The sequence below is a fragment of the Ornithodoros turicata genome, chromosome 1 (assembly GCF_037126465.1).
Source record: "Ornithodoros turicata isolate Travis chromosome 1, ASM3712646v1, whole genome shotgun sequence".
Classification (NCBI taxonomy): Eukaryota; Metazoa; Arthropoda; class Arachnida; order Ixodida; family Argasidae; genus Ornithodoros; species Ornithodoros turicata.
Genome location: NC_088201.1, coordinates 106,345,454 through 106,371,389, shown reverse-complemented (window position 1 = coordinate 106,371,389; position 25,936 = coordinate 106,345,454). Strand labels below are relative to the sequence as shown.

At 46.1% G+C, this 25,936-nt stretch overlaps 1 protein-coding gene across 1 annotated transcript in view; it reads left to right on the top strand.

The window, feature by feature from the left end:
• LOC135381923 (neprilysin-1-like) overlaps nt 1-25,936 on the top strand; it is a 178,002-nt gene that overhangs the window by 42,806 nt on the left and 109,260 nt on the right. The window contains exon 2 of the mRNA XM_064612572.1: nt 7,398-7,510. Coding sequence (XP_064468642.1) covers nt 7,398-7,510 — 113 coding nt within the window. The remainder of the gene's footprint in view (nt 1-7,397; nt 7,511-25,936) is intronic.

The following is a 25,936-nucleotide window of genomic DNA, read 5'->3' as shown; positions in this document are numbered from 1 at the left end:
AGTGAAAACAAAGTGCTCCAAGTGTTATGTCTAGATACATCTCTTGCAGTTTTTGCATGGAAAATCGTTGTCTAGGAAGCTGCGCAAATCAATGTGGATGTTCCTGAAATGAGAATCTCATTTCGTTACGCTTTGAGATTACCGTATGCTGGTTACAAAAAATTAGGGCACCTCTGCTGACTCAAGTTATTCATCCGAGAGAAAATAGTTTTTTCTTGCAAACAAACAAACAATTTCTTCACATTCATATGCAGCTTATTTGCAGAAATGCATTTCGAGAGACTGTCGAGTACCTGTTCCCTGCATTTATCAGAATGTAGGCTCACAAGGAAAACCACAGGCAGGTTCCGATTTCACGATTCTACGGTTTTGAGACTGGAACACCCACAAACACATACAGACGGACAAACACAACACATCCACACGGTATCGGAATCAGGCTTTTTCGTCGATCGTCACTTTTCAACTCTACGATTTCACAACCAAGGCAGACCTGCAGGAGAATGGCGATGTTCGCGACAATGTTCGTAATATAGCAGGTATCAACCATAGCTGGAACCAACACCGGGAACTCATTTGGTGACAGGACACGGATTCAGAGTTCGACATACTCAAATTTGACAGGCGAGCAGCAGTACAAAGCATTAACTGCAGTGTCAACACAATCCTGATAGCCGGCGGAGAATACAGTGAACGATTCGTCCAGATTCGGTACTCTCGTTCCCAGCCCACCGCAAAAAGTCTCACACAGCGGGGAACTATTTTGAGACGCGGGAGCCAAAAGCCTTCGCTGCTCTGAGGCTGGCGTGCATGTCGACCAATCAGAGACGATTTATTTTGACAGATTGAATCTGCAGCGTTTGTATCGCAAAAGTTGATATTTTTACGGCTTTATCTTTACACCGTGGATTTTTTTCGTGATTTATTTCGAGGAGTTTATTCTCGAAGTTTATTTTGCGAAGTGTAAACCAGAGTGATACCGTGCAATCTACACAGATCTGCTGTGCGACCTACAAGGCAGAGCAATTTATGGCAAGTTCCGTTTCATAGGACGAATTATGGAACACAGTCCTTGAGTTACAGAATGGCGACAGTTCTCAACCGTTTCTTGCTTGCGAATATTAACATTTACTCTGCTTCTCCCACGAGCCTTCGCGATATGTTCCGAGTTCCACAAAGAGGTTTTTGTTCTGTGTTTCCGTCATATGTTGCGTTGCATACCACTGTACAACGTGTGGTAGCCATTGTATATATCTCTGTTAGCATCAGGTATTCTTTCTTACCATTGTACAGCACTGAAACGTAATGTAATTCTTTAACTTGCTGCTGCGAACGCCAAATGCAAGGGGGTACTGCCCTAGTCAAGCAGTAGTGCTGTAGCGCAAAAGGAAAATAAATGATATGAAATGAAAAGTGAAATGATTTTTTTGGTAATATAGCGCTGGTGTTGTACTTTCAACTTAAAAAAAACCAACCCCGCCGGTGCAATGTAAGCTGCAGTAAAAAATCTGGAAGTTGTAAAAATTCGCCAAAATGCACATTTTTGACCGAAAACTTCGGTGTGAGGAGGTCGGGATAGAAGCATGACAAAGGTGTCATTCGATACACCGTCTTCCTAGCAAGACGTAGCAAAAAAAATCTTAGAGGTACTTTTTGTTAAACTGAAATAATTTTTTAATTGAAGGTAAGTTCGCAAACGTGTATGCGCACCGTGCCGAATGAACAACTGAGCGGGTCACTCACAGAACACTAGGCGGAAAGAAAACACTATGCAGTTGCATTATTGAAGAGCACATAACGGTTGCAAACACGTGTTTGCCTCCTTCGAGACCCGATGGTTGTGCAGTGGGCGCTCATCAAGCTGGCCATCTTGCACTCTAACGGAAGTTTTAGCCAGCTCGCGGTGGTGCTAAATGAGAGATAAGTAAAGACATGCAGACTGGGGTCCATTGAGGCTTCATGGTACCATATGGTTGATATTTGGCAGTGTGGGGTCCGGCATCCTGCAGTTGAGTCGGTGGCATAACTAGAGTAATCATGACATGAATAGTGAACGAGTACTGCCTGTACAGAACACAAGCTTTGACCAGTAAGTTCCTCGGATGTGCCATTGTTCCTTTCATTTTTTTGCATGTGTGTGTTAACTCATTCCAGAATTCAGAAGAGAACCTTTTAGCTGTCTACTCCTCTTGCACGTATATAAAACTTACTTAGTATAGCTGTGACGTACGATCTTTTCGCTTTGTGTGTTAACAGATGAGGCGTACGTATATAAGAAAAAAATTTGTCAGTCACGGGCACAGGTGGGCATTTTCCTGCGGCCTCACTCATCCTCACCTCACGAAGCACAGACTTCATTGGCCTCACTCACCCTCACCAAATTTTTCTTACCAGTAACTAAACCTCAGTCGCCCTCACCCTCACATGCCATTTTAAATTTTGCCCTCACAAACCTCACCTCAGGGCATCGGGATCCCGAGAGGCCTCACCATTTTCATCCTCACATTCCTTCACCTCATGAGGCTATTCACAACCCTTATGACCTCACGTATCTTCACCTCATGAGGGTCCTCATCCTCCCGTGTCCTCACCTCATGAGGACCCTCATTGCCTCACGACCCCTCATCCTCACGAGCCCTCGTCTCGTGAATACCCTCATGGCCTGACGTGTCTTCAAATCACTAAGAGGCACATGAGCCTCAAAAGAACGTTCCGTCATGTTCACATGACACGTCGGCGTTGAACTACTGTGGATAGTTGGTACTAATGATACTCGCGGCATTAAACTGTTTATTTGGGTTTCGTGCAGTGCTTGGATAAATTTGGTAACAGTTGTTACTGTCACAGTGATGTTGAACGTTAGTGTTTGGCATCACCAAAGAGAAGCCCGAACTTATCACCTCATCCGTGAGGCCCATCACGAAACGCCTCATGGCCTCATTCGTGAGGTACCTCACGAAAGGCCTCATGGCCTCATCCGTGAGATCCCTCACGAAATTCCCCACGGCCTCATCTCTGAGCAAAGCAGCCGTGGCGTCAACTTCGTTCTTCCTGTGTTGTTTCTTGCTGCATTCAACAATATCTCATCCCTGAGGTCCCTCACGAAAGGCCTCACGGCCTCGTCCCTGAGGTCCCTCACGAAAGGCCTCACGGCCTCATCCGTGGGGTTCCTCACAAAGGGCCTCACAGCCTCATCCGCGAGGTTCCTCACAAAGGGCCTCACGGCCTCATCCGTAAGGCTCCTCATGGAATACGTTGTACCTCACGTATTGATGGCCTCACGACGACTAGCCTCATGAGGGCCCTCACGGTGGGCCTCATGAGGAACAATGCCTCACGACTGTCCTCGTGAGGAACGTTCAGCGTGGTCTGGCCTCACTCATCCTCACCTCATCGTCGTAAGGTGAGGGTGAGGCGTCTTCATGAGAGACCTCAGGAGTGAGGACGCCCAGCTATGATCACGGGTGCTATCACTTTCGATATCAGATACGCTATTTCCGGGCATTTCTGTTGTGTACAAATCTATGATACTGGGTTATTCAGGTCACGTATAACGTTTCTTTGATGTCATCTTTCATACGAGGAATGGTTATTTGGCGAGCGTACGAGTAGAGGCACATTTATACTGCTTGCCGTGTGAGGTCTAGTGTGTGAGCCTGACCTTAAAAATGACTTCAGGGAGTTCTGTGGGACTTATGGCCTTGTTCCTTGGAGTTTGATCACTGCCATGAAGCAACGGTAACAAGAGGTAAAGTTTGCGGTTTTTTGTGAGTTGAACTGCGAAAATCAAGATCTAAGCCAAAGAACATGTCGAAAAGTCCCAGATCTCTCTGAAGTCATTTTTAAGGTCTTGCTCATGCGCTATAGTGTCTTCACATGGCAAGCAGTATAAATGTGCATGTCCTCGTACGCTCACCCACGTTTTTCTGAAATTACCATCCCCCGTATGCAAGATGACTATGAATGAAACGTTAGACCTGACCTGAATGACGCAGTACATGTATCATAGCTGTGTACACAACAGAAATGCCCGGAAGTAGCTTATCCGGTACCGAAAGTGATAGCACCCGTGACTGGCAAAATTTTCGCTTATGCGTACATCTCAACTGTTGGCGCACAAAGCGAAAAGATCGTACATCACACCTATAGGGACTGTGCGACAAACTGGTGGCGCCGCGATGCGGCCTCCGGAGAAAGTACCTTGCGTGATAGCCGCCGGGTAGCCAGTTTTGTTTACATGTGAAGTGCGGGCGTCTTTTTTTGTCACACTGGAACTTTTGCATGGCTAACTGTGTCAGCACCTAAAAGATCTCTTCATTAGGGACCAGATGTTTCATTTCTCGTGATTTCGATGCTTCCAATATCACCGAGGGCACTAGACTCGCAGCGAATAGCGTTTGTGACGCGCGTTCGGCCATTGCATGAGGTGTGCACAACATGAGCGAATATATTCTATTTATTTTGTTCTAGTTTCAATGAAACTGAATGAGGACCTGCAAAATGATCAATGATTTACAGTTGCCACTTTCGTGACGGTAATAATGATTGAGGTTTTTCATCGCCAGTGCCCAGAGCCGATATTGCTCCCGGTATGAGTCTCACAGTGAGAACAGAAGTTCTACGTTGTCCAAAAGGTTTAGTATTTACTCACCGACCATTTCACAGCTTTCGTCCCGCAAGCCTACGGCGGTAGCCGAGGTATAAAGTCATATACTTTCTTCTTTGAGGATCTCTTTAGCGTTATTGTATCTGAAGATACTGGAAAAACTGCAGTACAAGTTCAGGCAATAAGTTGTGACCCCACGTGTTTATTTGTATGGATAAAACGGACGCACGATGTAAAATTCAGTGACGAAGCTATGTGTGTGCAAAGACGACAAAATGAATACAAGAACAAGACTCAGTCAAAAACATGATATTACAAATGGCTGGAGTCAGAGGAATACACGTATATGCCTTCCCTAGCAAGCCAGGATTTTGTGAGGAGTCAAGTAACCATCCTCTCGACGTATCACTTACAGGTGTTTTGACCGGACAGACGCGAGTGGCTGTTCTCCTTCCGTACTGTTAGATGCATTATAAATACGGTGGTTGCTTATGTGCAGTTTGTTTCCATTCACTTCGTTCGCGCCCCAGAAAGGTTCCCCATTATTTGCACTTCGAAAATTAGCCCTTCTAATTACGGCGGTCGCCACGCAAGCTACGGTTCCACTTGAGAATGCATAGAACGGGCGGCGTGGTATCACGTCGGATACCGCGCGCCCCCTTTAGGTGTCGCACGGTCCCTATACTAAGTAAGTTCTACAAGTGCAAGAGGAGTGCACAGCTAAAAGGTTCTCTTCCGAATACTGGAATGAGCTAACACACACATGAAAAAAAAAAGAAAACGAAAGGAACAATGGCACATCCAAAGAACTTACTGGTGAAAGCATTCTCCGCTTGTGCTCGGTGCAGGCAGTACTTGATCACAGTTCATATCGTGATTGCTCTAGTTATGTCACCGACTCGACTGACGGATGCCGGACCCCACACTGCCAAATATCAACCCTATGGTACCATGAAGCCTCAATGAACCCCAATCTGCATGTCTTTACTTATCTCTGACTTAGCACCACCGCGAGCTGGCTAAAAGTTCCGTTAGAGTGCAAGATGGCCAGCTTGATGAGCGCTCACTGCACAACCATCGGGTCTCGACGGAGGCAAACACGTGTTTGCAACCGTTATGTGCTTTTCAATAATGCAACTGCATAGTGTTTTCTTTCCGTCCAGTGTTTTGTGACTGACCCGCTCAGTTGTTCATTCGGTACGGTGTGCCGCAGCGCGCATACACGTTTGCGAAGTTACCTTCAATTAACAAAATATTATTTGAGTTTAATAAAAAGTACCTCTCAGATTTTTATGCTACGTCTTGCTAGGAAGACGGTGCATCGAATGACACTTTGATCACGCTTCTATCCCGACCTCCTCACACCGAATTTTTCGGTCAAAAATGTGCATTTTGTCGAATTTTTGCAACTTCCCGATTTTTTACTGCGGCTTACATTGCACCAGCCGTGTTGGGTTTTTGTGTGTTGAAAGTACAACACCAGGGCTATACGGCGAAAAATTTTGAGGAGGAAATTCTAAAATTTTATAGTGCAAAAAAATTGTTAAACTTGCACAAACTTTGCAAATTTCGTGCACGCCACAGGCGTCGAGCCCGTCGAATGCGATGGTGAAAAACGCTTTTTCAACATTCTCCATGCCTTAGGTGGGCCGTAATACCTGTTACCGTAATACCTGTTTAAAATGACATGGGTTTTCGCCAAGCACTGCATCTTTGAGGGGCTCTGCACCCTAGGAATTTCAACTTCGTTAGAAAAGACCAACGTTCTGTCGCTTTTGGAGTCATAAGGAACCAGTAAAAAAAATTCACATCAAATTCTAAGGGACGTCGAGCGGCACATCTGGATCACTTGGCGTGGAATGGCCCACGCTCCTTGCAATTGTTCACCGTACACCGTACCTTTTGCCAGAAACTTCTTTCGGCAGCGTCGCTGTGTTGAGCCCTTTTGCGTCCTAACTGCTTCAGACGATTTAGGCGCCAACCACTCAGTAGCAAAGTCGATGTTGCTTGAACAAGGCTTCTTCAATGTATGTCGTCGCAGTTGTTGCAGAAATGCCAGAAGATTCCACTCGGCGTTTTAGAAACCATAGTCGATACGTCGTCCTGGGCCCATAACCTGTTAGACAAGTGTAGGCAGTGCGACCTTATTCTAAAGAACGACGTAGCTCATAGAACCGCACCGATTATACTGTTGCAGCCTATGAGCCACATCGTTCTTTGGAATCAGGTCGCACTGCCTACACTTGTCTAACAAATTCACCTTACATCACTGACTAACGTTATTGAAAACTAACTGACGGCTAACTTCTTTACAAGTTTAACAGATGCTTGATCTTGGTTTAAAGTTGATCGGCGTTGGTAAAACCCGGCGTAAGCCGCTCTTTCGCGTGGGAATTTCAATACCATGATCAGTGCTCCAGGAGGAATAAAATGACCCTATCCTACACAACCAGAAACTGCCTGTGACCGTCTGGTTGAGCTCCGAGCATCCACAGGCAAATGTAAGCATCCAGGCGACGTCCCCTAGGCGCGATTCTGGGGTTCTTCCCGTGGCTACCGCAGCGGACCTCCCACGTACGCGAACCCTAGTTTTTCGAAATCGACTGGAATAGATGTGACCGTCCCTAATAAGCACTTCATGTCATTTTTGTGTCTGTGTGGCAATGGTATATTACTCTGCTACTACCTTATTCGCGGAACATTAATGGCTTTTGCTCAATGAGTGGTACAGTGACTCTGTATGCAGTTTACGTTTTCATCTCCCTGAAAATGCAATTCGAAACATTTGTAGGTAGAGATGTTCAAGCCAGATACACCGTACGTGAAAGTGAGCGCTAACCTCTTCGAAAATCTCGGTCTCATAAGGCTGGGAAATCTGCATACTTCTTACAACAAGACAACTGAGTGAGCATATATTTATTACCATTGTATTTCTTAGAGAAAACATAAGGAGCTGCAGTGTGTGTTAGTATGAGAGGCCGTTACACAGACGGATACAACTGTGACATTTGAACATACGCGTACAAGTTGCTTCGCTGCGCCAATACGGAATGAAAAAAAACAAAAAACAAAAAACATACGCCTACACTTAACATACAGGCTACCCAGGCAATCATGAACTGTGGACTTCGGGAAACAAGTACTGTATTTGGAAGGAACTATACGGATCACTTGAAGGAGCCTCAACATTTTAGCTACGTGCCTAATGCGTTAGATAATATGAGGGGAAGACACCCTTCAGCCTCACCATGCATTTGTCGAAACGTACAGCGCTGCAATATATTGTTAAATTTACATGAAATGTGTCGTAGTAGATTTTTATGATTGTCAGTGCTAACTAAAGCTAGTCTTTCGGCGTGTGTCTTAAAAACGTATATGCAGCGTTCAGAATATAAAAACTTTCATTTTTTTTGTCAATCATAACATAGGAAGACCTCATACGCGAATTATAATTGTAGAAAAGAACAACTTCAACTGCAGAAGGAGCAGTTTAATTGCCCGATGTGGCCGGGACGAGCCCAGAAGAGACTATGCCGAATCAGTCGGCCGTCGTCGAGGAATGAAAACACACACGCAGGCGCCAGGAACACCTGACAGGTTATTCGGGACACGTCATCGTCGTCTCCAATTTCTTACACTTCCCGGGCGAAAGTGAGCAGCTGAGATATCCGAGGCCGCAGATGCCAACTCAAGTCAAAGCTCCAGCTTGTGGAGGTTCTGGACGGGACGACGTATTGCTGATCCGTCAGGAAGTACTACCTTGCACGCTCGGATGACTCCGTCGCGTCCTGGCTGTACCTCGGAGATACATGCAAGTGGCCACGCAGCTCTTGCTTGCGGTTTGGAGGATAGGAGCACGAGCTCGTCCACCTTGAAGGGTACGATATTGTTGCACTGGAAGCGATGAACGGAGGGCTGCTCGCATATGTAGTCGCGGGTCCACCTGCGCCAAAAGTTTGCCAGAATCATCCGTCGGAGTTCGGCATTCTCGAGGAGCGATGAACGGGTTTCATCAGTAGTGCTGCTGGTCTGAGAATGTTCAGGTAGAAGAGTCAGGCACTTTCCAACCAGAAAGTGAGATGGACAAAGTGGGGAAAGGTCTTTGGGATCGTCCGAGAGGTATGTCGGAGGGCACGAATTGATCATGGCCTCAATTTCAGTTAGGATGATTGTTATCTCTTCGAACGTCAGTGAGCTACGCCCTAAAATCCTGCGCAGGGCGTCTTTGACTGATCTCACCAGTCGTTTCCAGAACCCGCCCCACCAGGCTGCGCGCTCGGCGAGGAGTACCTATTAAATATTGTGAACTGCGCAGTAGCGCTGTACGGGTTCGGCCTGGATCACTCACTGGCCAAGTTCAGCGAGGTCCGTGGAGGCCCGCTTGAAGGTCCGGAAGTTGTCAGGGTAGACTTTGGCCGGTATCGACCTACGAGCGACGAACCGCCTGAAGGTCTGAATAAAATTGGCGGTGTTCATTGAGGAATTTCTAGATGCACCGCGCGAGTGACAGCACATGTAAATACAACAATATGTGACTTCGGATGTGGTGCTCGAGTGATCAATACGATAGTAAATCGGGTCGGCGAAGTCAAGTCATATGACATGAAAAGGTTCGCTTCTGGAGAGAATTCTGGAGGAAGTGGAGCCCTGGCTTGGCGTGTGAACTTACTCCCGAACCGGCGGCAGAAGACACACGCATATATGACTCTTTTAACTGCTTGGCGTCCACGTATTATTCAAAACCTCTCACGCAGTTGAGCGAGGGTGCCTTGAACACCGGTGTGTATCTGGTGTATGTGGGTGTACGTTATCATGAGCCACGTGAAATTATGCTTGCAGGGAAGAATTATAGGGTTCATCGTGGAGGAGCTCAGGCCACTGAAAGCTAGGCGAGTCTTCAGCCGGACAGAAGTCGGAAGTCGGACAGAGTCTTCAGTCGGAAAGACTGAGAGGTCTCGCAAATGCTCGTGTACGGCAGGATTTGGCCCGAATACCTCTTGCGGTACAGTCTTCATCCAATATTGCTCGGCTATGTGCAAATCATTGGCTAACCGATGAGCGTTGCAATGTTGCGAAGCAGCATTAGGTGATCTTCTAGCACGTTGAATAAAGCGAAAAATCCTTGCCGTTACTCCGAGTAGACGGTTAAAGCTACTAAAGTCGTTCAGAGAAATCACAGCCTCAGTGGGAGGCCCGGGAACAAGTAGTAGCGAGACATCAACGTCAGTGAGTTCGATGGCATCTGGCGGTTGTTCAACCGCGTTTGGTGTTGGGGGCCAGCATGTCGTTGCCTGCTGGAGCCAGGGAAGGCCGGAGATTCATAGAGCGCTCTGTGTTAGTGTGGTGGAAGATACCAAGTGGGTAAGCAGATCAGCAGCGTTTTCGCATCCAGGACAGTATCTCCACAGATGAGAGGGGTCGTGTCGTTGGATCTCTACGATACGATGGCTTACGAAAGGGGTTAGGTGTGAAGGTGCTGTCCGAATCCAGAAAATAGCAATCATAGAGTCTGTCCAGGCGTTGCAGTTGTCGCGTGCGATTGAGAATGTATCTGCGGCGGTTCTGACTAATTGGTCTGTAAGGACAGCTGCCATTAGCTCTAGCGTGGGAAGGCTTTACGTTTCAAAGGGGCCACTCGCGATTTGGCAACGATGAAAGTGACACGGCAAGTCTCTGGATTGCGAAAGTACACAGCCGCCCCATACGGGTGTAAGCTGGCATCGCAAAAAGCATGCAGCGAGCAACTTGAGACATGGTCAGGGCTGCCCGGGTCGAGATTACCTGGCAGCGCAAAAGACGTAAGTTGGTCGAGCTCTGAGCACCAGGTGTTCCATACGATTGAGCTTGCAGTCGTGAGGGTAGTGTCCCATGGCGTTTTTTTTTCTTCCCAGAGACTTTGGAAGAGAATCTTGGCGGTTATCGTGAAGGGCGCCAAAAATCCGAAGGGATCGAAAAGCCGGAAGACACTGCGTAAGACGTGGTGCTTTGTACATTGACTGGATTTGAGGAATCATCTCGACCGGTATTCCAAGTGATGCCCAATACTTCAGCAGATACCGTTGACGCTAGCGTATAGTCTGAGCGTTCAAACTCCTGCTGAAGAGTGGGGCTGTTTGTGAGCCATTTCCGGACTGGCATGCTTGCAGCTTCAAGAATCTTAAGAGTTTCCCGGAAAAAAATTATGGCTTCTTGGGTATCCTCGGTGCCAGTGACGAGATCATCAACAAAGAACTGTGCTGTTAGTCGACTTCTCATCCATCGTTAAGCAGCCTCCCGGAGCTGCAGATGATGATGTATAGTGGTAGCCAAAAGGAAAGTGCTACTCGTTGCGCCAAAGGGAACGCATGTCATGTGCCATAGTTCGAGTTGGGGCAATTGACCTTCTACGGACGAAGCGGTTTGATACCAGAAGAAACGAAGGAAGTCTCAGTCCTGAACGTCCAGAAGGATTTGAAGGAAAGCCTTCTCAATGTCGGTTATGATTGCGATTCTGTGTAAGCGAAAAGTGGGTAATAACTTCAGCATATCGGGCTTGAGATTAGAATCGGGTTCGAGGATGTCATTCAATGATTGTGCTCCGGGTGCTTTGGAGCTGATTTCGAAAACAATTCGGACTTTGGTAGTTTCACGATCTTCGAGTATGACGGCGTGGTGGGGCATGTAATAAGTGTGATGCGGTTCAGTTGATGCATCGGTAACCCTTTCTGCGTGATGACGTTCAAGATACTACCGGATAGTTGTGTCATACATTTGAGGAAGCGTTTGATCTCTTCGGAGAGTTTGGGTGAGGATAGCAAGACGCTTCAGAGCTACCTCCTTGTTATCGCCTAGAGTTCCACATCACCTCTCCAAGGAAGTCGGACTGTGTAACGATGGTCGCTGAGCCGTGCAGACTCGGAAACGCGTTATAATATCGGATTGCCGCCCGTTGTCAGGGGGGAGGTATCGTCCTTGATTCCAAGATGCTCAGTGTCCCAGAAGTTTTGTAGTTCTTTGGTTATCGTTACGTCGCGAGCTTGAACGTGTAGAAGATGTGTATCCCGCGAGGGTTGGTGAGAAAGTTTGAGCTCTCCTGGTTGGGGACCTTGTGGTACCCAGCCGAAGATTGTCGCTGTGGTGGCGCCACTGGTGGCTAACGAAGAAGCGCGAGAGCGCGTACTTCATGTTCTCATTCTGGACGATCGGACGTACAAGAAATTGGGCGAGCCAAGGCTACATCCCTCTTCAGTCCGTATACGCACCTTCAACAAGAATGAAATTCCGCTTGGTGGGGCGGCAGACCTTCATGTCTTCATCGATGGAAGAGAAGAAACCCTACCAGTTATCTTCACCAAGATGGAGCACACTAATCTTCTTGGGCGAGAGTGGATACGCAAGCTAGGCATCAATCTCAACGAGCTGTTTGTTGGTTGCATCGGTGCCACTTCATCAGTGGGAGTCACCAGAGAAGCCCTGGTGTCGACTGCATGTTGATTTTGCAGAGCTGCATGGGAATCATTATTTCATCTTAGTAGACACTTTCAGCAAGTGGCCAGAAGTTGTGCGCATGGTGTCTACCACAGCAATGAAGACTACTGAAGTGTTGAAAGACATCTTTCTTCACAATGGTCTTGCCGAGGTACTGGTGTCGGACAATGGCCCTCCTTTCATTAGTCAACTTTTCGAACGTTTCTTGTCGGAACAAGGAATTCATCATGTTCGGACTCCTCCATATCATCCCAAGTCGAACGGACAAGCAGAGAACTTTGTCCGAACTTTAAAAGCTGCGGTGTCCCGTTCAAGCATGGAGGACAGGGAGGTTTTGAGAAGGTTCGTTTTCAAATACCGGGTAACCCCACATGCGTCGACAGGCCGTCCACCATGTGAGTTACTCAACAATCGGTGTTATCGGTCCGTGCTGGATCTTGTACGGCCCGCTGGTTCGTCTTCATCATCTCCTGCAAGGGACGTCGCCGCTAAGGAACGCCCGAAGCGATGCCACGACAAACTGGCACGAGACAGATCTTTTGGGTCCAACACGTGTGTCTGGATGCATGACCCACACAAAAAGGTACACTGGAGAAGAGCGACCATTGCGGGCCAGGAGGGGAAGGTTATATTCCGAGTGCGAGATGCTGATGGTAAGGAGCATCGCGTACATAAAGATCATCTCAAGCAAAGGGGAAGTCTTCAATCCTGGGAGGACGAATTTCCTAGGACATCGCCTGCCTCTTGTCTCTCGCCAGACTGCCTCTTGCCATTCCCAGAAGTCGATGACACCTTCGTCTCCTGTGGCGACAACCAGACATCAACTGAACCGTCTCCCGTTCGCAGGCCAGCGTCGGCACCAGGAAACGAAGCAACGGGACCGGACAGCAGTGAACGCCGCCACTCCTTACGGAATCGTCATCCTGTCGACCGCTACGGCTCGACCTAAAGGGGGAGGTATTGTGGTGGCGCCACTGGTGGCTAACGAAGAAGTACTTCATGTTCTCATTCTGGACTTGGCGGCGTACTGATCACAGCATGTTTATTCCCTGCATCTCATGTCACAGTCATTAAACGGTTACTCACCCACGGCTATCTCAGTCTCTACGGCCACGAAACCGTCATACAATTTCTTCACTTGGCCGGTGACGACGTGCCAGTAGTAATGACAGCCTATTAGCAATGAGAAACCGGGTATGTCGAGTCGAGAGGCGATATCGTTCGCAATAGGAACACCAGATTGAACAAGTTGGTCAGTGATGACGGCTTGTGGAATTGGAAGGTTTCCATACACATGTCTTCGAACACAAGGGCCTCTATTTCCAGATGGTCGTGGGCCAAAAGTGGCGTTAGCGATATTCGCACCCGGCGAGACAAGGCTTCGATATTTCCGCGTCGCCCTAGTGCAAAGATAGCAAGCTGTACGTGACCTGTTGTGGGGCTTCGTAGCTGTGCTGAAACATCCTTGCGGATGAACGTCCACTGTCTCCCTCCATCAAGCAAAATACGGATGAGCTTCCTCTTGGGGGAACGCGGGGCTGCGACCCATGATCTTACCGTTTGAAGTAGGATGACTGAGCCGTTGTGAACACTAGAAATGTTGATGGCGGTGGAGGCGCCGTCATGCAAGGGATTCCCAAGAGGTGCGGGCGGTAAGTCATGCTCAGCTGAGATAATCGCGTAATTCACCGATGATACGTGCGTAGCTTGTACGTTCTTGCAGCACAAGAATGTCAAGTGTTTGCCGGTACAGTGTGAACAGGAAAGTCGCTTGGCGGTGCGACACTCTTTAGCCAGATGTCGGGGTTTGCCACACTCGAAACAACATCCCGCTTGGCGTAATTTTGCAAGCTTTTGCTCCGGGGTCCAAGGTGGTGACGCAGTTTACAACGGAATGGTCATTTGATCCACATAGGGAGCACGGAAAGGATTTTGGCTCTCGAATTGTAGAGTCCGCGATGGTGGTGAGAGCTGCGGCAGAAGTGATTTTAGGGGTATGGCCAGAGGAAAAAGAGTATGCCTGATGGGATGGAGCTTCCCTTTTCCGTGGCACCATTCGTTCTCTGTGCACTACTTCCCTCTGAAGGAAGGAAATTAGATGGTCAAGAGTACCGGTGTCTGCTGTCGGAGAAACTTCTCGTGAGTCAGCCGCTACGTGCCTCGCGTCGGTTCCAGATAGTTGTTGCGCGTGATGCCGATAATACTCTAGCTCCAAGTCTGGAGGGAGTTTTCGTAGCATGTCCGTCATAAGTACTATGCTGTAAGCGCTCTCAGGAATTTGTAAGTTCTTCAAATTCCGCACCCGTACTCTTACAGTGTCATGAAGTACACTGAGCTTCGTCACGTCGTCAGAGGATCGTGCATGATGTAGTTCTAAAAGCTGTCCCATATGCTCTGCGATGAGTCCGATCCCGACTGCCAAACTGTTGTTCTAAGATGCTGATGGCAGCCGGATATTTGTCCGCAGTTAAGTCGATTCCCTTTATGGCCAACTCAGCCTTTCCCTTGACAAGCGAACGCAGATATTGACATTTTTCGATTGCCGACAGAGACGAGTTCTCGTACACACCGGAGTTGAACTGGTTCCAGAACGATTGCCACGCTGATAATTCTCCCGCAAACGAGTCTTGTTTAGGCAAGCGCAGCCCGTTAGCGTGAGGGCGTGAGGCCGGTGTCCGTTAGATGTGGATGGCCTGTCATGGGCGCTTGAAGGCGACTGTACGATGCATTGTGAGAGATGTGGATTGGCACTGAGTGTAGCCTGAGCAATACTTTCCACATACTGATCGCATCCTTGCGCCTCAGCTTCAATCTCTTGTTCGTCGACAATTGCCGCTATTTCGCTGTCCATGCCTGCGAGTACGGCGGCCATCGCGGTAAGGAGAGAAAGCTTCAACTCAAGGTCTGGACATGAAGGACTTTCAGCACTCAGAATTTCCTTTATTTCGTCAGCCAGCTTCGTAATTCGTGACCGAACCGGGGCGCGTTGCTTACGAAGGCGGTCCATAGTTCAAGAGTCCTTTCGCAGATATTCCAGAAAAGGCGTGGGCTCCCGGGTTTCGGCACCAAAAATCGTGTAGAAAAAAAGAACCTCAACTGGCAGAAAGAGCAGTTTAATTGCCCGATGTGGCCTGGACAAGCCCAGAAGAGACTAGTGCCGAATCAGTCGGCCGTCGTCGAGGAATGAAATCGAAAGCACACGCGCAGGCGCCAGGAACACCTGACAGATGAAAGGGTACACGTCATCGTCGTCTCCGATTTCTTACAGTAATCTATCTCATGATTAGAGCTCGGATTCATAGGAAAATGCTTTTTTTTAACATCAAAAATCGAATTGGGAGTAGATTTACATGTAAGGTGGGAATCAGCCTATTTGTGTGGCAACATGCTGCACGTGCCGCAGGGTAGGGTCTAATAGTGCCTTCTCAATACAGGAACACGAACTTGGTGCTGGCGAACCTCCGATACGGTTTTGATAGTGGAGATAAATGCGTATTCCGGTGTCAATGCCTATTTTGGCGTAGGTGCTTAAAACTACGACTAAATATCTAGACGTACCTATAGTGGCCCTTAAGAAGTGGCGATACTATGTTGTACAAGCACAATTGACATCGACTACCTCGTACGTCATTTTGAAACCATCGATATTGCTTCAAAGAAGCGAGTATCTCAAAGTTACTGGAATGTAAGTTGGGAATTGAAAATCGGTTACTCAGTACAGTCGCTTACTCGTTCTTTCTCTTCCTTCCAGAATTGTGTTGTTGTTGCGTGGTTCGCTATTATAAAGTACATGCACGCTTCGTAAGTGTTTCGTTGAAACCTAGAACTATCAGTGTTATTGCGTGCTTGCATCTAAAAGAGCTTTTTAGTTTCCTTTCCTTTATTTTTTTCTTCTACAACAAATTTGATACACAGTAAAATGCTAGCGAGGGACATACAAAGGTATGCGAAGCTAGGCAAGGAATACAGGGGCTCCATAGTGCACGCAGGTTGACAGCGTTCTATTTACGGCACTATCTGCCCAGCGTGGTTGCAGAAACGCGGAGGGTACTCGACTGACGCCTGTCTCAAGCGGTTCATTAATCCAAAGTGCAAGTCAAACGTCGCCATGCCAGTATTGGACAGCTGTTTCGGCCTGCTTGGGCCTCATCAGCAGCACGCAGGCAGGGAACGTTTCAGCGGATGGCGTCAGAAGGTCACGTAACACGTGATTTCTCCCGTCAGGGCGAGCTAACTCACCACTGAAAGCCCTGTGCAAAGCCAGTGAAGTATACTAAGGAAAAAATAGCCGAACCTCTTTGGCTGCACGTATAGCATATGTTTTTCAGTCAAACGTCGCCATGCCAGTACTGGACAGCTGTTTCGGCCTGCTTGGGCCTCATGCTACGAGCAGCCAAAGAGCTCCGACTATTTTTCCCTAGTATTCTTCACTGGCTTTGCACTTGGTTTTCAGTGGTGAGTTAGCTCACCCTGACCGGAGGAATCGCGTGTTACGTGACCTTCTGACGCCATCCGCTCAAACGTTGCCTGCCGGAGTACTGCTGATGAGGCCCAAGCAGGCCAAAAGATCTGTCCAGTACTGGAATGGCGACGTTTGACTTACCAACATATGCTATACGTGCAGCCAAAGAGCTCCGGCTATTTTTCCCTTGTATATATATATATATATATATATAAGTAGTATGGAATGAACACAGACTGCCGCCAACGCTACAAGGCTTCTGGACACGTTTAATTGGCAATTAAAGCTAATTGGGACCCCCCACAGTAATCAGCATCATCCATTGAGTCATCACACTAATTGGGACGCATCTAACTCGTGTCCAGACCACCCTGTGCGTTGGCGGCAACCTGTTTCCATAAAAAAGAAAAAAATAGATAGAGGTAGAGTGTAGAGAATAAGTTTAGTTGAAGATCAACGACGCCATCTTGAAGAAAGCGGTCCGGAACAGCCTATGACCATCGCTGGGCGACGGAGCACAGAGGCAGGTTGCAAAGCATCTTCAGCTCTGACCACAAGTTCTGGACATCCTGTGACGTCAGCTGTGAGGTCATCATGGCATGTCTGTGCAGGTTAGGACAGGTCTGGACATGCAAGGAGAAAAACACTCGTAATACACAGGCTGTGAAAGTAAGAGTAAAGACGCTAACCATCAATAGCTATCAACAAAAAGAATCAGACACAGAAGCAAAACAGCCCACCACAACAGCAGTCACGGGGAGCGCAGAATGATGTGACTGCTTCATCCGACAGCCAGGCACAGAACTGAATCATAATGCTTTTTTCACCTCTATAAAGTCGCGCATCTGCACCCTCCTAGCGGGTACTTGCTCAACTAATTTCATCACAAAATTATTAAGAATCACGCCAGCGCTACTCCCGTTCCTAAGGCTGAAGAAGATAGAAAATGGCGGGGATGCCTGGACAATAGCAACCAGCGCCCGACGTGCACAGGCATGAAAATCATAAAAAAGGGGGTACAAAATTATCATGTGCAAAATGATTATTTACACAACAAATCAACCCACCACAACAGGAGTCACGGGGAGCGTAGAACGATGCGACTGCTCCATCTGACAGCCAGGCACAGAACTGATTCATAATGCCTTTTTCTCTTCTATAGAGTTACGCATCAGTAGCCCCCTAGCGGTTACTTTCTCAACTAATTTCATGGCAAAATTATTAAGAATAATGCCAGACTACTCTCGTTCCCAAGGCAGCTTTTGCGGAAGGTAGAAAATGGTGGGGATGCCCTTACAGGTACAACAACAACCAGCGCCCCACATGCATGGGCATGAAAATCGCAAACAAAGCGGAGACAAAGTTGGCGAAAGAATTAGCTACACAACACATCAGTCACGAAGAGCGCAGAACGATACGTCCATTCCATCCGACAGCCAGGCGCAGAACTGAATCATAATGCTTTTTACTCCTCTCTAAAGTCATGCATCTGTACCTCTTGCGGTTGATTTCTGAACTAATTTAATCACAAAATTATTAGGAATTGTTCTAGCACTATTCCCATTCAGGGCAGCACTATTGACATCATCAAGACAAGCATGTTCCTTGTCAAAAAATAAACATATACAAAGCGACAACAGAGGAAAGCATGCATGTCGGGGCATGTCAGGAGCGCTATTACATGAGGATAAATCGCACGACTGCTGGGCAACAGAGGAAAGCAAACACAGAGACACACTTGAACAGAGTGAAAAGACACTCACCATCATCGGACATGTACACTGCATTCCCTCATTGTAAATCCGCTCGTCAGAAGATCCACCATTCACCAGTGACGAACCACACATCCGCACCCCAAAGCAAAGAAGCAAATGGAACCCCACCGAAGCTACGCTCTTCCACTAATGTCCAACGCAATTGCTAGGAACAGAATTAACGTGTCCACACCCGCCAGTGTCCAACAGAGAAGTGTATCCTTGCGCCCTCTGCAGGCTTTGCTCATTGGTCGTGATGTCATCCTATTGTCTCAGGGCTACACTGTTTTTTTCCACTAATGTCCAACCCATCGCCTCTGCACGAGGTCCACCTGACACAACAGAGTCGCGGTATGACCCAAGCATGCACATGCGTGGCTCAAGGTTACGCACACTCTAGACAGAGGACCTGTTATTTATTGAATCACTATCCCAAGATTATTTCCTTCATTCTACTACAGTCGACCCGTGTTTATGCGGACGGCCTCATTTCCTGTGAAAATGTCCAGATAGCGGGGGAACTGGATAAGTGAAACACGAAAAAACAGAGTTACTCTAAACACACATCTTTATTGACCATTACACAGAAAACTATCCATTATCATCTGTTTCATTCTAATACACGCATCCAGTTCTTGCAAACCTTTGCGAATGGCATTGACTTGCGAAATATTGTTCCATTACTCGAAAAATAATAGTGCTGTTCTCAGTGCCGCCCGCGCATTTTCTACCGTCATAGCTGATGCACCACGGTTTCATCATCAGATTCTTCTTGAACACTATCGGAAGCTACGACACTGACGATGTCGTCATCTATGATTGCAGCGCAGGGGTCCTCGTTTCGGACCTTCTCAGTCTGAAATGACCAGACTGCTCAGTGGATTACTTTTGTGTAACATGCAAAGTAAGAAAGGGGAAAATTCTCCCTAGCAACACCGTCTTTATGTCAGTAAAAGGAAGGCCACGACCAGGGTTCTCGGCCTCGCTTGACTAGGTGTGGGCCAAGTGTTGTTCCTGGACAATGACCGCATAACTGAAGCCAATTATTGGGTATAACTCACTTCTGTCCCCTGGAATTCTCGTCCGAGTCCGGAAGCTGAAGTCCGGTAAACGAGGGCGAAATACATGGGGAGAAATCCGTCCCCATGCTTTTTTGTCCGGATAGCGCAGGATCCGGATAAATGAAGTCCGGATAAACGCGGGTCGACTGTATAACGATTGCATAGGAAACTATTGCAGAAAAACACCATGCATGAAAGCTGATTGTAGGAATTAAGCATTTCATTCCCAAAGTCTTACTAAATGAGACTAGAAAAAGAACAAAATATCCTAACACGTAACTCCATCAATGGCTACATGCAACGAGCTAATCGAGACATGTCCGGTCCCATCCGAAAGCCAGGGAGATAACTGAATAATCACGCTTTGTTCCTGCTGAATAAAGTCACACATCTGTCCCCCTTGCGGTTACTCTCTGAACTAAATGAATCGCAAAATTACTAAGAAGCTTTCTAGCTCTACTCCCATTCAAGGCAGCACTATCGACATCGTCAGGAATGTTCCTTGTCAAAAAGAAAAACAGAACTACATGCAAAAGGAAAGCATGACTGAACAGGTCAGGGCATGTCAGCGCATGTTTGTCAGACAACAAGGGGGGAAAAAGCAAAGAGAAACACTTGAACAAAGCAGAAAACCAGCATCAAACTATTTCTAAACACACACACTCCTCTCATTCAAAAACAGTGCTCATCATAAATCCACCCAGGACAATGCACACCATCCTCCATTTTTCTACTGCTACATTTTTTTCCAGTAACGGTCAATGCATTGCTACAGACACCGAAACACTGCGTGACATCATCACATCCTGTCTGAAGAAGACAGCGGCAAAGACAAAGACTCCTATTATTTATTGAATCGCAAGATTATTTCCTTTGTCTTACGCTTAATGATATTCATTCTTACATTAAAATCCAACAAAAAAGCACCATGCATATTAGCAATTTTCACCCGAAAGGCTCATCATGATCATTAGAATCACAACACCAGTAAACTACCACTGCTCTTTAAAATAATAAGTGAGACCACTCAACATATTCACCAGACTTATGTAATACATGACCCTTTCTATGCTCATACATTTGTTGTCTGAGGCTACACATGCGAGCAAAAAGGCGCGAAAGCCTGGGGGCAAAGTTCCATTCGCGCTCGACGGAGGACGATGCAGAACGCCGTTACGAGAACATGATTGCATTCCTACAATATTAATGATTATTGTATTGTAGTTTTCAAAGACTATAACAACTAGTCCGTACTACGCTCAACTGTAATTTAGGAGCCTTACAATTCTACTTTCAATGGAAACCATAATTACCCTGTTACTTGTATCACTATTAATCAAGCTCTCCAATTTTTCTCTCTTCCCATATCAGCCTTGTCATGCACTGAAGCAGTCTCACAACCAAAATATTTAATTTACACTGAGGGTGGCGTGCTAGTAATTTCTGCCCTGCGCTCAGATGCAAGCATTTCTGCACAAATACCTATAACAGCTGACTAAAAACATAGAAACCCTCTTCTCACGAATTCAGCTGTACCATGCAACTCTGTTCTGCGTAAAATCAGTGAAAAAGGGAAAGGGCAACAAAAAATTGTGGGCACTTGCGCTTGAATTGCAATGACTTCAAAAACCGAAGCATACGCTAATAACCTAAAAAAAAAGACACTCATTTCTGCTATCAGATAATTCTTGCATAATGCTACATACACAGCCGCATTGCCCTTGCGTAAAGAAGGCACAGGACAAGGGCACACAAATTCCTTTAAGCGAGCAGGGAAAAGGCTTAAGACGGAGCGCTCAGGAATAATAGTAGTCCCCGGACATCGCTACAAAAGTCAACAGCTAACACAAGACGACAACAACAACAAGATACTAGTGGCGGGTAAAATTTCAACGCTGCTAAACAAGTTCAGAGATGCCATGATGACGTCACAAATCAAGGAAAAAAGCACGCACACACAGTCAGCAGCTCAGGAATCCACAAGGAGACGTGCTTTATAGGAATTTATACTCCACACTCAGATACCAGCATTTCTGCACAAATACCTATAAATGCGAACAGCTTACTCCATCAACATGTCGAGCAAAGTGAATACTGACACTCAACAACATATAACAAAAAACAAACAAACTCAATTCTCATGAACTCTCCTTTGTGAAGCGGCTTTCTTCTGCTCTACCTGGATGCTGACTGTTTCCCGTCATCTACATTCTGAGTAAAAGCAGTGAAAGGAGAAAAGAACCGCGAAAAATTACACGGCATTTGTTCCCGACTAGCTGTAACTGCAAGACACCGTAGCGCACGCTAATAAACTGAGAAAAAGACACCCATTTCTGCCACCAGATAATTGTTGCATAATGCCACATACAGAGCCGCATTTCCCTTGCGTAAAGAAAGCACAGGACAGGGATACACAAATTTCCTAAAGTGAGCAGGGAAAAGGCTTAAGTCGAACCGCTCAGGAATATTTGGAGAATCACCGCTTATCGCTACGAAACTCGACGCCTGGCTCAACATGACACCAACAAGATATTAGCGGCGGGTAAAACTGCAACAAGAAAGACACTGCTAAACAAGTCCAGACGTGCCATGATGACGTCGCAAATCAGGAAAAAAGCACACACACACCGCACGCCCTTGCGCTCCAATGGCTGTAACCATAGCGCACGCTAATCAACTGAGAAAAAGACACTCATTTCTGCTATCAGAAAATTATTGCATAATGCGATACACACAGCTGTGTTGTCCCTGCGTAAAGAAAGCGCAGGCCAAGCATCTACACAAAATGAACAGGCAAAATCGCTTCTACTGGGCGTTCCCGCACATCGCTACGAAGCTCATCGGCTAACACAAAACGACAAGATATTAGCGAAGGGTAAAAATTGCAGCAAGAAAGGCACTACTGAACAAGTTCAGACATGCGACATCGCATACAAAATACTGCTCATCGGGGAAAGGCCTAAGCCTGTGACGGAAAATCATAGAGCATACACAACTTCATTTTTCTATTTCGCGTTAACTAAACGCGGTTTGCTATTTCCTCCTCGGAAAACAACGTACAAATTTTCTTAGGGACCAGAGAAATATAGGAATTTCTACTCCGTACCAGCATTTCTGCTCAAAAACCAATAACTGCAAAATTAAGCACTGCTTAACATCATTACTTCACATTACTTCGTCACACATCTTCTACACATTACTTCATCAACATATCGAGCACCCAACAAAATCAAACAAACAATACCACTTCCACTGAGAGAACACTATTCGGCTTTTACCAGGAGGCTTTCTTCTGTGTAAAAGTAGAGAAAATAAGAAAAGGCCAATGAAAAATTACACGCACTTTTGCTCGCATAGCTATAAGAGAAAAAATAAAACAAAATAACGAGGCACACGCTAATAAACTGTGACAAAGACACCCATTTCTGCTATCAGGTAATTGTTGCATAATGCTAAATACACAATTGCATTGTCCCTGCGTGAAGAAAGCACAGAAAAAGGACACACAATTTATCTTAAGTGAGCAGGGAAAGTCACTTCTTCTCGGACAGCTTAACACCATAAAGTCTGAATATTTGCAAATAAAACAAAGCTTCAACAGCGCTACGAACGTGACTGACACATACCAACAAACAAACAAACACTCCTGTTCATTTCTACTGATAGAATTGGAGCTGAAAGAGTGAACCACACTACAAGAACAAATCACACTGCTTCAGGAAAGCATATCAAATGCACCGCAATAGGACCGGCGTCGGGCACTTAAAAAATAGCCTGCCCGAAACGAAGATTTCACCAGGTTCGCGAGGCAATTCCATTAAAAACGCTCGACCTGTCCTACAGATGGCAGTGCAAACGCGACTACCCTTATTTTTTAAACCACTATTTCACGCAATATTCCATAAATGTATCACTCGTGTCACGCGAAAAGGCAAACACATACCACTTACCTGTCAAGTGGGTTCCCTGGTTCAGAAAAGCGCGCGCACACACACACACACACACACACACACACACGCTCACATTTTCACACTCACAAACACAGTCTATTTTTACAACCACATAAATCCATATTATTCCTCAAGTCAATAATTATCCTACAATCGTCAAAACACGGTACAGACATGTATGCGAACGCAAAACAATAGGCCTTCGTTCCGGATGTAATAGGATATCGCCACTCGGCCGGCGCGAACCAAAAAAGAAAGGAACGCATGTTCGCGTTACATCAACGAGTGTGTATGAGTGTGTCCAACTGTGTATATAGCATTATGCAATAATTATCTGATAGCAGGAATGGGTGTCTTTGTCACAGTTTATTAGCATGTGCCTCGTTATTTTATTTTTTCTTTCTCTTATAGCTACGCGAGCAAAAGTGCGTGTAATTTTTCACTGGCCTTTTCTTATTTTCTCTACTTTTACGCAGAAGAAAGCCTCCTGGTAAAAGCTGAATAGTGTTCTATCAGTGGAAGTGGGGTTGTTTGTATGATATTGTTGGGTGCTCGATATGTTGATGAAGTAAGCAGTGCTTAATTTTGCAGTTATGGGTTTTTGAGCAGAAATGCTGGTATCCTGAGCACGGAGTAGAAATTCTTATATTTCTCTGCTCCCTAAGAAAATGTGTACGTCGTTGTCCGAGCAGGAAATCGCAAACCGCGTTTAGTTTACGCGAAATAGAAAAATGAAGTTGTGTATGCTCTATGATTTTCTCTTGCAGGCTTTAGGCCTTTTCTCCGATGAGCAGTATTTTGTATGCGATGTCGCATGTCTGGACTTGTTCAGTAGTGTCTTTCTTGCTGCAATATTTACGCTTCGCTAATATCTTCTTGTTTTTTGTGTTAGCCGATGAGCTTCGTAGCGATGTGCGGTAATGCCCAGTAGAAGCGAGTTTCCCTGTTCGTTTGGTGTAGACGCTTGGCCTGCGCTTTCTTTACGCAGGGACAACGCAGCTGTGTGTATCGCATTATACAATAATTTTCTGATAGCAGAAATGAGTGTATTTTTCTCAGTTGACTAGCGTGCGCTACGATTTCTTGCAGTTACAGCTATTGGTGCACAAGTGCGTGCGGTGTGTGTGTGTGCTTTTTTCCTGATTTGTGACGTCACCATGTCATGTCTGGACATGTTTAGCAGTGTCTTTCTTGTTGCAGTTTTACCCGCCGCTAGTATCTTGTTGGTGTCATGTTGTGCTAGCCGTCGAGTTTCGTAGCGGTAATTCTCCAATTATTCCTGAGCGGTTCGAGTTAAGCCTTTTTCCTGCTCACTTAAGGAAATTTGTGTATCCCTGTCCTGTCCCTGTTCTGTGCTGAGTGTGGAGTATAAATTCCTATAAAGTACGTCTCCTTGTGCATTCCTGAGCTGCCGTCTCCTGAGCTGCTTTTTCCTTGATTTGTGACGTCATCATGGCATGTCTGAACTTGTTTAGCAGCGTTGAAATTTTACCCGCCACTAGTATCTTGTTGTTGTTGTCGTCTTGTGTTAGCCTTTTTGTAACTTTTGTAGCGATGTCCGGGGACTACTATTATTCCTGAGCGCTCTGTCTTAAGCCTTTTCCCTGCTGGCTTAAAGGAATTTGTGTGCCCTTGTCCCGTGCTTTCTTTACGCAAAGGCAATGCGGCTGTGTATGTAGCCTTATGCAAGAATTATTGATAGCAGAAATGGATGTCTTTTTCTTAGTTTATTAGCGTATGCTTCGGTTTTTCAAGTCATTGCAATTCAAGCACAAGTGCGCACAATTTTTTGTTGCCCTTTCCCTTTTTCACTGATTTTACGCAGAAGAAAGTTGCATGGTACAGCTGAATTCGTGAGAAGAGGGTTTCTATGTTTTTTGTTTGTTACATGTAATTAGGAGCATGGTGTGTTGAGGAAGTCAGCTGTTATAGGTATTTGTGCAGAAATGCTTGCATCTGAGCGCGGGACAGAAATTCCTAGCACGCCACCCTCAGTGTAAATTAAATATTTTTTTGTTGTGAGACTGCTTCACTGCATGACAAGGCTGAAATGGGAAGAGAGTCAAAATTGGAGCGCTTGATTAATAGTGATCCAAGTAACAGGGCAATTATACTTTCCATAGAAAGTAGAATTTAAGGCTCCTAAATTATAGTTGAGCGTAGTACGGACTTTTTGTGATAGTCTTTCTAAACTGCAATGCAATAATCATTAATATAGTAGGAATGCAATCATGTTCCCGTAACGGCGTTCTGTCTAGTCCTCCTCCAGCGTGAATGGAACTTTGCCCCAAGGCTTTCGTGCCCTTTTGCTTGCAGGTGTAGCATCAGACAACGAATGTATGAGCATAGAAAGGGTCGTGTATTACATAAGCCTGGTGATGATGTTGAGTGGTCTTGCTTATTATTTTAAAGAGAAGTGGTAGTTTACTGGTGTTGTGATTCTAATGACCATGATGAGCCTTTGGGGTGAAAATCGCTAATGTGCATAGTGTTTTTTGTTGAATGTTAATGTAAGAATAAATATCATTAAGAGCGGGACAAAGGAAATAATTGCAATTCAATAAATAATAGGAGTCCTTGTCTTTGCCTCTGTCTTCTCCAGACAGGATGTGATGACGTTACGCAGTGTTTCAGGT